We start from the raw sequence: 13,601 nt of genomic DNA on the forward strand, positions 1-13,601 counted from the left end.
ATGACATGCGAGAGCGTTTCGATTTGGGTTCATCTAAAATACTACTGTACATCGATGATGCCGCCGACGACGACGTTGGAATTAATGAAATGCCAGAGCCCATACCCAAGTTGCGTGCAAACAATTCCACTTGCGATTTGCTCAATTGATTTATCGCTTCTTTCATTTCTTGCTCGTGATCGCGTTGTTTTTCTCTTTGCTCACGCTGTTGTTCACGATGATCGCGTTGTTCTCTTTGTTCGCGACGTTTTGACGAGGATGATGAGCTGCTTTGGGCGGCTGCCATTTGAGCGGCCATTTCAGCAAACAATGCTTGGCTAAGTTCGGGTGATAACAATTGCGATGGATCTTTGTATGATGATTTCGAGCCCGATGACATTGAAGAACCGGCCAATTTGGTGGCATAGGCTTGCATTGCAGCAAGATCTGGTGGTAATCCACTTCGGCTCAATTGTTCCATCAATTTGAGACGCTCTTTTTCTGCCTTATCATTTCGATTTTGACGTTCCTGCCGCTCTTGCCGTTCTTGTCTCTCGTGGCGCTCTCGATCTTGACGCTCCTGTCGCTCTTGGCGTTCCTGGCGTTCCTGGCGCTCTTGCTTAGCTTGTTGTTGTTGCTGTTGCTGCTGTTGGCTTTTGCTTGTGCTACTCGACGACGGACGTCCAGTCAACGCAGATATATCCAAACCAGCTGCACGTGACAACGTTTCCAAGAACTGTGGATCTTGTGGCATTCCAAGCAAACTTTGTAGCTGAGCTGCTTCACGGCTCAATTGGCTTGATGTTGCCGAACTGCTGCGGCCACGACTCGATGGCGATTGCTGCACTTGACTCGTTGGCAATGCACTCGAACTCATTCGCGATGTTGTCGATTTGCTTGAAGATTGTTGACGCGATGAACTTGTGCTTGTCGATGATGTGTTGGTGTTTGATGTGATTCCAGCCGATGAGATTCCATTCAATAAATTGTATTGTTGTGCTAATTGATCGTAGACATACATATTCGAACTCGACGACGAAAACGGATTTAGGCCACCCAAACCCATTGGTGTGTACAATGTATTCGGGAACATGCTAAATGGATTGCTTGGATCCAACGAAAAGCGTCCTAATGCGAGAGAAAAATTCGTTTTTTATTAGATGAAATTGACCAAGAAAAAATTGACAACAAAATCATAGAAAAATAATATATTTTTTTGAGTTAGTTCAAACTTGGTTCAGAACATGCAAGGATAAAATCCAATTAAAGTTTGAAATAAATTTCAAGCACTCACCACTCGATGATGACTTAGACGATTGTTGTTGATTCGACGACGAACTGGATTGTTGCGACTGTTGTTGTTGTGCCGCTACTGAACTTGATTTTCTCTCTTTGCTCGAAGTCGATTGTTGGTTCGTGTTTGTTTTGCCCAAATTGCCTAAGCTCGCAAGGCTGCCCAGATTTCCCAAATTACCGAGATTACCCAAATTCGTTCCGGCCATCGTAGCTGCCATTGCAGCCAAATTTTGTGGATCCAAACCGGCGAAGCCTCCTAATCCAGCCAAATTAGCAATCATATTCATGTTCATGTTGTTCAAATTGCCCAATCCGCTCATGCCGGCCAGATTTGGTAAACCAGCGAATGGCATTGAAAGCAGTGGATTTTTCGGGTCAAAGCCGCCAAGTGACAAACTTGACAGCACACTTGGATTCAAACCAGTGAGATTGGCCAATTGTTGCATTTGCGCTGCAGTTGCTGCATCCAATGCCGTTTGTCGGCCTTTCTTCGATGATGATGATGATGATTGCGACTGTGATTGGCTTGAGTAGTTCGATCCATGTGGATTTGATGCACTCGCCGATGATGCGCTGTGCTGTTGTTGTTGTTGTTGCTGCTGTTGCTGTTGTTGCTGTTGTTTCGATGAGGGCATGCTCATTGACAACGTTTCGCTAGCCTTTGCTGTTGCTTGCAACAATTCAATCCATTTTGGATCGATTTCATAGGCGGGATTTTCAGTGAGCCATTGACTCAAACGTTTCAATTGCGGTGCTTTGCTGCCGCTGATACGTTTACCAGTGAGTTTGTTGATAACAGCCACATTTTCTTCGCCCGTCAAATTCTTCATTGCATTCAAAGCCGCTTGATGGCTCATCGCTTGTTGTTGTTGTTGTTGCTGTTGTTGGTGACTGGAGTTTTGTGAGCTCATCTGCTGTGATTGCTGTGAACCGGTTTGAGTTTGTTGACGTGTCGAACGACGGAAATCACTTGCCGATTGTGCATGCGATGCTTCCGAATGACGCTTCGATTCAAGTTCTAAACTTTGACGATTCGCTTTGGCTTCTTGAGCAGCAGCGTATTTAGCACTGTAAGATGAAAAAAGAATGGAATTAATAAATTTTGCATCAATGTGGAAAAAAATGATTAGGAAATCTAATTTTATCACATACTTTTGCTCAGCAGCTTGTTTCATCTCAGCCAAAATAGCCTCATATGTCTTGCGTTGCACTGAGTTTGGTGGTAATTGCTGCAGTAGTTTCTGTTGTTCTTTGAAGAATGCTTGCGATTGAGCCAAAATTTCCTTAGCCGATGCTCCTTGCATACTACCAAATGGATTGGCGCTTGCACTGCTGCTACTTGCACGAGCACTCGAGCTTGCGCCCGATGTTCCCATCATCATATTTTGTAATGCAGTCAGATTTGTATTGCCTTGATTTGCCGAATTTTTCGACGATCCTATTTCAAATAGAGGGATTGAGAAATTGTTAGATTGATGATGACGATGAAAAATCATTTTTTTTTTCCAAGAAAATATTGATAATTGTCATTTGATACGAAAGTCAATTTTATGTCTTCCCTCATAAAATTCTAAACCAATCAAAAAGTGTTAGTCAAAAGAGTTTCTTACTTGTATTTGAGCCTGGAACACTGGTAACAGTAACGCTGAATGGTTTCTGTGACGATGTTGATTGGCTGCTCAAAGCGGATGGACCACTGGCCGGTGTAACGGACACTGATGGTGGAATTTGTGCCTTTTTCGAAGATGGTGACGAAAGCAATGGATCACTGAATGTTTTCTGTTCTTTTGCTGCTGATAAACCGAAAACAATTTCGTCGAGTTTTCTCTTTCGCTTTTCTTTGCCACTGGCCGGAGGAGGCTCTTCGTTTGGTGTTGGCTGTAAGCAAAAAAAAAATCGTGGAAATTTAGTTAAGTTACTGAATTCATTTTTACTTTCTTCCAAGGTCAATGAAAAAAAAAACTTTGTAAAGATCTAGTTAGATCTCCCCAAGAAAACCAAATCAAACTTACGTAATTGTTTTTCTTCATCAATTTGGTCAACATGTCGTCGAGTTTGCCTTTACCACCACCACCACCGCCACCGAATGGTGATGCGCCGCTTGATTTCTTTGAAATGGAGAAATCTTGTACTTCGCTGAAATCCATGACGCCGCTCTTCATTGACAATCGATCTTTCATTGGTTTGCGACCGGACGAAAGGTCCAAACTGGCTGAAAGATCGATTGGTGTCAATGTGCTTGATGTGCCCGGAATGCGTGCCGACATTGTCGATTTTGTACTGTAATTGGCCGCTTGTTGTTGTTGTTGTTGCTGCTGTTGCTGTTGTTGCTGTTGTTGGTTCGAACCGGATCGGCTCAAATGTGATTGATGTTGATGTGCTGGTGGTGGTTGCATGGCGGATAACGAACGTTTCGCACTCTTTGGAAGAATTTCATCATCCGTCGGCCAGTTCATTGGTTTGCTTTGAACCGGTGTTTGTGGTGCCGAACCGGGCATTGAATCTTGTGAATTATTCAAAAGTGCATGCAATTTTGCACGCTCCGTTTCCACATCGATTGCAATGTGTCGCTTGCGTTTCTTGCCACTTGTCGGCAACACCGGCATTTGCATGTTGGTGTATTTTGTATTCGGCGATGGAATCGGCAATACTGATGCCGGCGATTGCATTTTCTTTGTGGCAGTTAAATCTCCCGAAATCGATAACAAATCTGGTGTTGATCGGCCGACCAAGTCAATGGTTGGTGGCATGTGTTTGACAGTTTCATGCAATGGAACATCCAAATTGATGCCTTGGCAACCTGCATAGGCTGAGTATGATTTATTTACTGGCCATTCCGAATGCTCGATGCAATGGACGATGTGCGAAACACGTTTCTCCAATGCAAAATCGTGGAACCAGCGAATCTTGACTGGATTCTCGAACTTCAATCGAGTTTGTTGCAACAGTTGTGCCAATTGTTGGTTTTGCTTTTCAATGGATGCTTTCTCTTTTTCGTGCATGACTTCGTCATCGTCGGGATCGCCTTTGCCCACGATCATTACATCGTCATCGTCATCAAGAATAGTCACGCAATTCTCATCTTGCGCTTTCTTCTCTTCAACTTTGAGTGGGCTCAAGACTGGCTTCACATCTTCAATTGATTCAACCTTTGATTCAGCTGTTGGCTCTTCCTTTTCAATTAGTTCGCTTTCGGCTTCTTTCTCTTGTTTAATTTCTTCCACAGCGACTGATTCCTCCTTTTCAGTGGCTGGTTGCTCTTTTTCTGTTTCTTTTGGCGATTTCGGTGGAACAACCTCAGCGATTTCGTCTGCAATTTTGACCGAATCCTCGGTTTCCATTGGCTCCTGTGGTTTTGGTGATTTTGGCTCGGCTTCATCAGATTTTTCCTCAACCGTTGGTTCGGCAGTTTCGGTTGTTGCCTCTTCTTTTTCGCTATCAGCAACAGTTTCGGCTTTTTCAACCGATTCTGTCTTTTCAGGCTCTAGTTCAGTTTCTGGTTTCGGCGATGCTGGTTTGACCGTTTCTTGCTCATCTTTTGGAGATTCTTTTTCAACATTTTCAGCTTCAGTGGCTTCGGTGGCCATTTCGATATCGGCCGTTTCTGTGTCGGATTTTTCTTTTTCCTCTTCGACTGTTTGAACTTCAGCCTCTTTTTCAGTAGATTCACTTTCAACTGGTTTTTCTGGTGACTGTGGTGTTTCTGTTTCTGTTTCGGCAGTGTCCATTGGTTCGCTATCATCAGCTTCTTCTTTGTTGTCTTCGTCTATTTTCAATTGCTCTTGTGGCTTTGGTGATTCGACCTCAGCAATTGGTTCTTTGGCCGAATTTTCTTCGGTAGCCTCTTCCTTTTCAACATTTTGAACACTTTCTTCCTTCTTTTCACCGTCTTGCTCTTCCGCAGCAGCTGCTGGTGATTTAACTTCAGCGATTGCCTCATCAGATTTTGGTGTTTCTTCGGTTTCGCTTGGTTTCTCATCGACGGCAGTCATTTCAATATCGGTCTTTTCGGTGCTTGGCTCCTCCTTTTGAACCTCAGATTCAGCGGCTGGTTTTTCTTCCTCAGCTTCTGTGGTTGGTTTTTCAGTTTCAGTTGTTTCGGTCTCTGGTTTAGCCTCTTCTGTTTGCTCTTTTTCCGTTTCTTTCTCTTCACTTGGACCGCTTTCTTCGGGCGTTTCTGGTTTTGCCTCATCGCTTACTGTCTCCGGTTTGGCACTTTCAACTTCAACCACTTTATGCTCTTCTTTGATGCTCTCTTTCGGTGGTGTCGACGGTACAGCTTTGATTGGTTCCGATTTCACCAATAATTTGGCCGCCTCAGCCTGTTGTGCTAGAATCCATTGTTTTTCCAGCATTTCCAGGTAGGCACGTTCGGATGCCGCAAAACTGAACTCGTGATCAATGAAGATATTCTGTTGTGATTGATAAAGACCGTGCTTCATCACAGCGCGAACCAATTCACGATCGTGTTTGCCAGACTCCCACCAGTCGGGTGTGTCCAGATTGTTCTGGCACAAATTCAAGCGTTCGTCATTCAACGCAGTTTTACCAACTTCTTTGAGTTTCGACAACAATTCCAAGCGATCCAATATCAAACGTGCATGATCTTCGCTAATGTCCTCAATGACGCCTTCCAATCCTTTCTCCTCTTCGGTCAGGCGAACATTTGCTTGTCGCTTGCACATCGCAATGAACACTTTGTAGTAGTCACTGAGTGCTTCGTCACTTTTGCGATCCAATTTCGCAATGGCTCGGAAACGTGACCAATCGGGTGTTGGAATGGCCACACCAATTTGCAAATCGACACCATAGCCGGTGAGTACACGCAAAAATTCATACTCCTCACGTTTGTTCCATTTCTTTGGAATAGTTTCCAAGCGAACGCGTTCACGTTCTTTGACCGCCTGTTCGATTTTCTCGCGTTTTTCCATTTTCTATACGAAACAAAGAAAAAGAATTGAATAAGATAAAAATTTGTCATTTTTCTTTGCATTTTTTGCAAAAATGTTGCAGCGAATGAAAAAAAGCATGGAAAATAATTTACAAATATCGGAATGAAAGTGTTATTAGGTTTATAAATCGTGTTGGGATAAATATATATGTTTGTCTGTATTATGTTATTTGTTGAGTAGAGTTATCACTGTGAAAATAAACCACAACATCGACAATAAAAGTAAACACACACACAATTTCGAAATGATTCTGTTTTTTTTGTACAAGTGTGAATGAAAATCGGTAACAGGTAATTGAGAAGAAATGTTAGCAATAAAAAAATGGACAAATTTGGTCTGAAGTGAGTATTATGTTATATTTTTTTTTTAAAGATGCATTTTATGCGACAATTTTGTGTCTGAAAATAAAAATAAAAAGCTGTGTAGATATAGACTCGTGCGCACTTAATCCCACGATAAAATGTGCCAACGAGTCACAATTGGAAGTGTGAAAATATAAACAAATGAAGTATCAATAAGCCATAAGTAAACAATTTTGTTGAAAGATGAGAAAAATGCGCTGCTCAAAAAAGTCTGCTTGTTAATTGGATTGGATTGAAAAAGTTTGATATCCGTTTGCAATTTACAATCAACCTTGTGATATTTTTTTCTCTTTTGTTTTCTTCTTTTTCGATTTTTTCAAGAGTTTTCATTTGAATCAAAACATTTTCTTTTCTGATCAATTTTTTTTTCTCCTTCGATTCGAATTTTTTCATCTTTCAATCTATTCTTCGCCCAATTTCGCAATTTAATTCCCACTAAAGCCAATTTGATATACACATGATGGATATGTTCCCAAATTTCAAGCTTAAAAATAAATTTTAACTATAAATCTAGTGGTCTAATAATATACAAAATGATAGAATGCATGCCGTTCAAAGGGAAGGATCGAAATGCCAACAAAAAATTTCGAAGCAACCAGCCAAAATACAAAGCGATATCAAGCACTGAATGTATAAAAAGTGATGCTAAACAATTTCTTTCTATACAAGCAAAGAAATTTCGAACAAAAAAGCGAAGCAGTTATAAACAAAGATTATGTGTCTTAGCCGAATGATTGAACAATGAGTTTGGAATTATGAATAAAAAATTGTAAGTAATGGAATTTTGTTTTTTTTTTTGATTTGGTATGGAAAGAAAAACAACAACAACAACAACAAAACAAATTGGAAGTAGTGTTTTTTTTAAATTTGATATTTGAGTTTGAATGTGTATGTTCTTGCTTTGGAAATGTAAGTAAAATTATATGTAAAAAAATCAAATGGGGGGATGAGAGATAGAGAGTATCACAAAAAAAATGAAGAATCACTCTTCGGGATGGAATGAGTGATTCGAGTGGTGAGCATAGGCACGTGTTCACGTTTATTGTTTGTTACTAACCAAGTACATGGCCAATTTCTTGAGATCCCAATTTCCCAATTGCAATGTTTCGTTGGGCGGTAGACCTAAGCCGAGACTATTCAGCATTAAGTTTATTTCGGCTGCAGTCGGTTCTTGTTGCATTTGGGATTGTTGTTGGTGTAATTGACCGACGACGACCCGTTGTGTCGTTTGTTGTTGTTGTCCGGACGGCACAATTGGTGGTATTTGCGCCGTCGACGTATTCACTAACTTCGTTTGCGTCGGTAGCCCTTGAATTGGCTGTTGTTGTGGCAATGTTACAAGCGCTTGTAGCTAAAGACACACATGGTATATCAAAAATTATAAAAAAAAACAAATACTGCAACATTCTTTCTCTTGTCACACTTTTTTGCAAGTGATATTCAATTGATATTATTTGTTTTTGACTTAATTTTAATTTAATTTATTCTCATTCTTCTTTTTCTCTTTTTTTTTGGTTTTTGTCTTGTGGTGCGCGCAAGTGATTTCAAAATAAAAATGTAACAAAAAAAATAAAAGTAAATGAAATTTTCCTTTGGAATAATAACACATGCATCGACCAAATCATAAGTTCTAATCATATTCACCCTGTTTTTTTTTCTAAAAATTTACAAGTAAATTTTCTAAACAAACGAACAGATCCAGAAACAATTGCACAAACTCAGAAATAATAATACAGAAACCATACGAACTACTGGTTTGTTTTTGTTTTGCTTTTTGATATGTCTTTTTTTTTGTTGGTCAGGATTGGAAAATACGGATAAAATAATGGTTTTTTGCCAATTTAGAAAAAAGAGACGTAAATCAACGAATAATAAAAAAAACAAATAGGAAAACAGCTGAAATAATATCAAACTAATTTATAAAAAAAAGTGCGTTCCAAATAGATCTGATATACTATATTTTGTGTGATCGTGTTTTGGTGTGTACTTTCGGTGCGAAATATTCTCAGTAAAAATTGTTCATCGATTTGGTTCTTTTTATTTGGTTTTGTCAACTATCATCCCTAACTAAGAGTTCTTTAATAAGATTCTCAAAAGTGCTTCGAGGTAGACAGATTGTGTGAGATAAAATGAAATGGATGGAAATAGTTTACCTTGGCCTTTTGTTGTTGCTTCAATTCCTCCTTTTTGTAGTTGCGCTGGTATGAAGTGATAACGCGTCGCAACCGAGTGTTTAGATCTTGCATTGATGGCCAAATCAGGCTATCGGCTGGAGTTTCACCAGTTACGCTACCAGCCACACTTGGAGCACCTGCTATGCTTTCGACCTCATCATCAGCACCTGGTTTTTTTTCAAAGAAGGAGGAAAGGTATAGCTTAGATTGGTCGAATTCAATTTTCGATGGAATAATTTTATCAACGATTTCTTTTGTTCATTTTACATGTAGAATGGTTTGATTGTCTTGGATTTTTTCAATCAAAATTTTGACAAATAAAATGATTTAAACAATAGAAATTGCATCCTACCTGATGAATTTGGTCGTTCGGCATCAGTTGCCTCAGCTGGCTTATTCTCACCGGTTTCCATCGGTTCTGCAGTGCTTTCGCTTGGTTCCTTGCTTGGTGTTTCTTCGGCTGGGTTTTCACCATCTTTTTCGGTATCGCCCTCTTTCTCAGCCTCCTTCTCGGCCTCCTTCTCACCCTCTTTTTCGGATTCTTTCTCCTTTTCTTTGTCTTTGTCTTTTGTCTCAGATGATTCTTCTTCAGTTTCTTCCACATTTTCAGTTTTTGATGCAGCATCCTCTTCGATTCTGTTATAGAAATTTCGAGTTAGTTTATCGAAATATGAATATAAAGAGAATGCAATACAAAGTTTAGGTTTAGTTTTTAGTTTTTTATTCTCAAATTTTCTAAAAGTCAGATGTTCTAGCGACTTACGGTATTGGTGCTGGTGCCGCAAGTGTATCTTCTGGTCCAATGTGAGAGACAAAGCAAAGGCATGGATCACATCGCATCAAATAGTAGTTCTCACAGCCGTGTTTGAATGTGCCAACCAAAAGACTCTTATCGCAACATTTTGGAACCCACCAGCTCGTCGGAGCTGGATCATTGGTTGGTGGTGGATCCACTGGTAAATCACTGGAGAAATTTTTTCATTAGTATTTCATTTATCATTCAATATTTTAAAATGTTTCATGAATTTCATGAAATATTTTTTTTTTATCGGAAACGCATTTCTTTCCGTTTTGAAATGAAAATGAATAAAAAATACTTACGCCACTTTGCCACCGTCGAGAATTTGTTGGACTTATTACTGAAACCACATTTATTTGGTCACACATTCAGAGCGCCACCGCAAAAACACTCGTTTGTTTATACGAATGAAAAGGAGAAGTGAATAAAATATTCGCAACAAAACACACATTGTGACATTTGCAATTAACATGTTGATAAGCTTTCAGGGAAAAAAGCTCTTCAAAAGCCAAAGCCTTATAAACTTAGCTTCAAAGTCTCTTTTTGTTGTAGATCTGCGATAATTTTAGCATTTTCAAATATATTTTCACATCTTTTTTGTTTATCCTTCCAACTGCGGTATCTCGACCACGAATCACATTTATTTTCCGCGAAAATCCTCGCAAATCCAAAATATGGTGTATCAGAATCAGACTTCATTCTAAAAAAACTCTAGTACGCTCAATGGATGTACGTATAGGTTCTCAGTGTGTGCGTGAATTCGATGTGTCAAAGTGAATGTCATTCACCAAAATAAACTTTAGTCTATCTGAATCCATGGAGTAGAATAGGAGGAAACATTGAAATAATATTCCATGACAATCTAAAAATTGCATAAATTCTTCTCCATTTCCATTTGAATTTAATGCCATTTTGCGCCTAAGGAATAATGGAAAAGGATAGTGACAGCACATTAACTTCATTGGATGAGAATACAGAGAATTTGTGCGATAATCCTACACGTGATACTTTGGCAGAGGGAATAGTCAGCTTATTTCAACCAATTATTGACCAATTGGATGATCGAGTTCGTTCGACACGGTAAGATCCTTCTGTCTGCATTTATCAATTGGAAAAACAAAACACGACCAAATTATATTTAATTCATCCCTACTCCCCAGATTGGCACAGCAAGAACTTTCAGAGCAATTGGATAGTTTAATAGCGCAGTTGCGTTCAATAGAAGACATTCAACAGACCTCACCCGAATTCGACACATACGTGCATAAGTTGATTAACGTAAAGCATAAGGTGACTGTTATCTACAGCATTTTACAAGGAGCTCAGGTAATTTGATGAACAATCTGCCCCCATGGTCATCTTGAAATATTTAATAACACCTCCCCCTTTCAATCAACACAGGATCGTTTGAACCGAATACACAAGCAAGTCGAACGTGAAAAATTGAAACGACGTTCGATACTCGACAGCGAATTGAATAGCCCAAACACACCGACCACGCCAACATTGTGAATTCTTATCTTTTAGATTAAAAAAACCGGAGTGGATCATCATAATGGAAACGCCATACCTAACTCATATAACATCCGACGACTTCAAATATGTTTATGAACCAGCTGAAGATAGTTTTCTATTGCTTGACGCACTCGAGGCAGACTTGCCAAAGCTCAGATCCGATCGGCCAGCGATTTGTACAGAAATTGGTTCGGGCAGTGGTGTCATCATAACAGCCGTAGCGAAAGCACTGCCTGAAACGGCTTGCTTCGCTATTGACTTAAATCCACGCGCTTGTGATGTTACCGAACGAACGGCAACGAAAAATGGAGCCAATTTAAATGTTGTCAACATGAATTTACTGAACGGTTTCCGCTCGAATGTCATCGATGTGTTGATTTTCAATCCACCTTATGTTGTGACACCCGATGAAGAAATCGATTCATATAAATCGCCGAAAGATAATCCCTTCAACGACAATATAATCAAGTCATGGGCAGGAGGCACCGACGGACGATTCATAATGGATCGTGTTTTCGATGCAATGGATAGCATTCTATCAGCGAACGGTGCAGCTTACATTCTGGTCATTGAGGAAAACAAACCAAAAGAAATCATAGCTAATATGAAGACGAAAGGTTTTTGCGGGTCGATTATAGCTGAACGTCGAATACGTGGCGAACATTTGTATGTTATAAGATTTCAAAGGATTTCGCAAACGCTAGATTTATAACTTCATTGAAGTGCAATTGTAATAAACTTGATGGTTTTTCATTCATGCAAATGTGTTTCATTTGATGTCGTATTCCAAATCTAGTACTTCGATGCTTCTTTCAATTAGGGTCAAAATTGACCGAACTGTCAAAACTCGTCGTACATCATCGGTGTAAACAATCAACAGTGATACCGCTTGTAGTTTGGCTCCAATGAAGATTTGTTTGAATAGCAGGATTTTTAGTAATTTTACTTGTTCGATTGTCAAGGATTGAATTAAAGAAACTAAATTGTCAAAGAGAAGCGAACAAATATCTTTGGAAGAATCCATTTGTTGATTCGGTGCTCAATTAAACAAAAACCATAACCTCAAAGAGGACGCTTTTGTAGTTGTGTACATCTCTTGAAATTAAATTCTTCCGAAGTTCTTCAAAAACCAAGTAGAAACAATGGCAAACATCTCAGTAACAACGGCAAGTGAAAACTTAATCAAGGCCATGAATGAACACATCATTCCGAACCAAGAGTATTTGCTTCAGGGATCAATTTTGGATTCAGCCGTCGAACATTTGTTGCATAGGTAGATAAGCTCATTAAGAATATTCTCAATATGATTCTATACAAAAATCCAAATTGAATTTAATCGTTCTTCTTCAATATTTAGATTAAAGGGGCTTTGTGATAATGTGGACTCGGGACCGGAGCAGTTCCAAGATCATGAAATCTGTTTCAGTCTACGCATGCCAAATCAGCCGGTAAGCAATTAGCAATTATTATATTGGTACAGCTTTTGACTTTACCTTTCAACTTCAAATCAACATGACGGCAACACTGATAAATATCAATAACCACCCACTTTTTTTCACTTTTCAGAACCCACTTCAGTTGCGTGTGAGAAAAGCCACAGCTGAAACGGATCAATTTCAGCCGTATCAATTGCGTTACATTGGCCAGCCCGAACTTGGTGACCGAACACGACCAACCGTAGTTCGTTCGAGTATAAATGTCGCTTGTACTCCATCCGTTGTTGAATTTCTCACCGAATTGGGTTGTCGCGTGGATTTTGAGTACATCAACCGTGGTTACATGTTCCGAAAAGGACGAATGAAAATTACCGTTTCGAAGATTTTCAAAGTGACACCACTAAAACCGGGCGAAACATTCAGCGATCCCATCTCTCAGAGTTATTTGGTCGAGCTATCGGTTTTGGCAGCAACTGGCCAAGACGCCATCGGCGAAGATATGCGAGCATTTGCTGAACAACTCAAGCCATTAGTACATTTGGACAAAATCGATTTTAAACGTCTCGGAACTTTACCTTGAACATGCACAACATCGATATATGTATTTTTAGACTGATTTATTTTCCATTGCTTTCAATAAAAATAATTATCTAAGCCGATTTTTGTTGGCGCTTCTTCATTTTGAGGATTAAGACACGAGATTGTTTTGTTCAAATGGTTCTTTGAACGATACTCCAAAATCCAATTTCATACTGATTCAACAAGTGCGTCTAAGGGCCGCATTAAAGTGGAATTTATTTGAAAGAAGAAAAATAATGATAATATCGCGAACAAGGCTGCGTGGCTGTTAAGATTATGTAACGCTATCAGAACATACACGTATATGTCATCTGTTGGTGTAAGATGTGCGTCATCTGTTGGCATGGAGAATACACGCCAATCAGAAATGAGGTGTAAAACCGTCCTTGACGTAATTTAATTGGGTAAACGAATTATCAGACAATTTCGGTCGATCGGTCGGTCGCAATTTCAGTTTTTTATTGCATCGAATTTCCCTCAGCGCGATATCAATTACGATTTGACATAAA

General features: G+C 39.5%; 4 protein-coding genes across 4 annotated transcripts in view; 3 read left to right on the plus strand and 1 right to left on the minus strand.

Moving 5' to 3' along the window:
* LOC129572820 (uncharacterized) overlaps window positions 1–10,344 on the minus strand; it is a 10,466-nt gene extending 122 nt beyond the window's left edge. Inside the window, exons 1-10 of the mRNA XM_055452922.1 lie at window positions 9,865–10,344; window positions 9,527–9,727; window positions 9,116–9,399; window positions 8,743–8,930; window positions 7,647–7,940; window positions 3,288–6,209; window positions 2,886–3,153; window positions 2,428–2,713; window positions 1,274–2,343; window positions 6–1,107 (exon numbers count right to left, since the gene is read on the minus strand). Of these exons, the coding sequence (XP_055308897.1) occupies window positions 6–1,107; window positions 1,274–2,343; window positions 2,428–2,713; window positions 2,886–3,153; window positions 3,288–6,209; window positions 7,647–7,940; window positions 8,743–8,930; window positions 9,116–9,399; window positions 9,527–9,603 (6,491 nt within the window). The 5' untranslated portion in view covers window positions 9,604–9,727; window positions 9,865–10,344. The remainder of the gene's footprint in view (window positions 1–5; window positions 1,108–1,273; window positions 2,344–2,427; window positions 2,714–2,885; window positions 3,154–3,287; window positions 6,210–7,646; window positions 7,941–8,742; window positions 8,931–9,115; window positions 9,400–9,526; window positions 9,728–9,864) is intronic.
* A 146-nt stretch (window positions 10,345–10,490) lies between these two features.
* Window positions 10,491–11,834, plus strand: LOC129572824 (SNAPIN protein homolog). The gene is made up of 3 exons (XM_055452926.1): window positions 10,491–10,642; window positions 10,723–10,888; window positions 10,964–11,834. The coding sequence occupies exons 1-3, from the start codon at window positions 10,491–10,493 to the stop codon at window positions 11,072–11,074; spliced, it is 429 nt and encodes a 142-aa protein (XP_055308901.1). The 3' UTR covers window positions 11,075–11,834.
* LOC129572822 (methyltransferase N6AMT1) lies at window positions 11,118–11,834 on the plus strand. Its single transcript, XM_055452924.1, has one exon. The coding sequence runs from the start codon at window positions 11,118–11,120 to the stop codon at window positions 11,787–11,789; it is 672 nt and encodes a 223-aa protein (XP_055308899.1). The 3' UTR covers window positions 11,790–11,834.
* Window positions 11,835–12,214: 380 nt separating this feature from the next.
* LOC129572821 (mediator of RNA polymerase II transcription subunit 18) lies at window positions 12,215–13,093 on the plus strand. Its single transcript, XM_055452923.1, has 3 exons — window positions 12,215–12,350; window positions 12,435–12,525; window positions 12,644–13,093. Exons 1-3 carry the CDS (start codon window positions 12,220–12,222, stop codon window positions 13,091–13,093), a joined length of 672 nt encoding a protein of 223 aa, XP_055308898.1. The 5' UTR covers window positions 12,215–12,219.
* Window positions 13,094–13,601: the final 508 nt, after the last annotated feature.

The sequence above is a fragment of the Sitodiplosis mosellana genome, unplaced genomic scaffold, assembly GCF_009176505.1.
Source record: "Sitodiplosis mosellana isolate CC-2019 unplaced genomic scaffold, AAFC_SMos_1.0 Smas_scaffold_5569, whole genome shotgun sequence".
Lineage (NCBI taxonomy): Eukaryota > Metazoa > Arthropoda > Insecta > Diptera > Cecidomyiidae > Sitodiplosis > Sitodiplosis mosellana.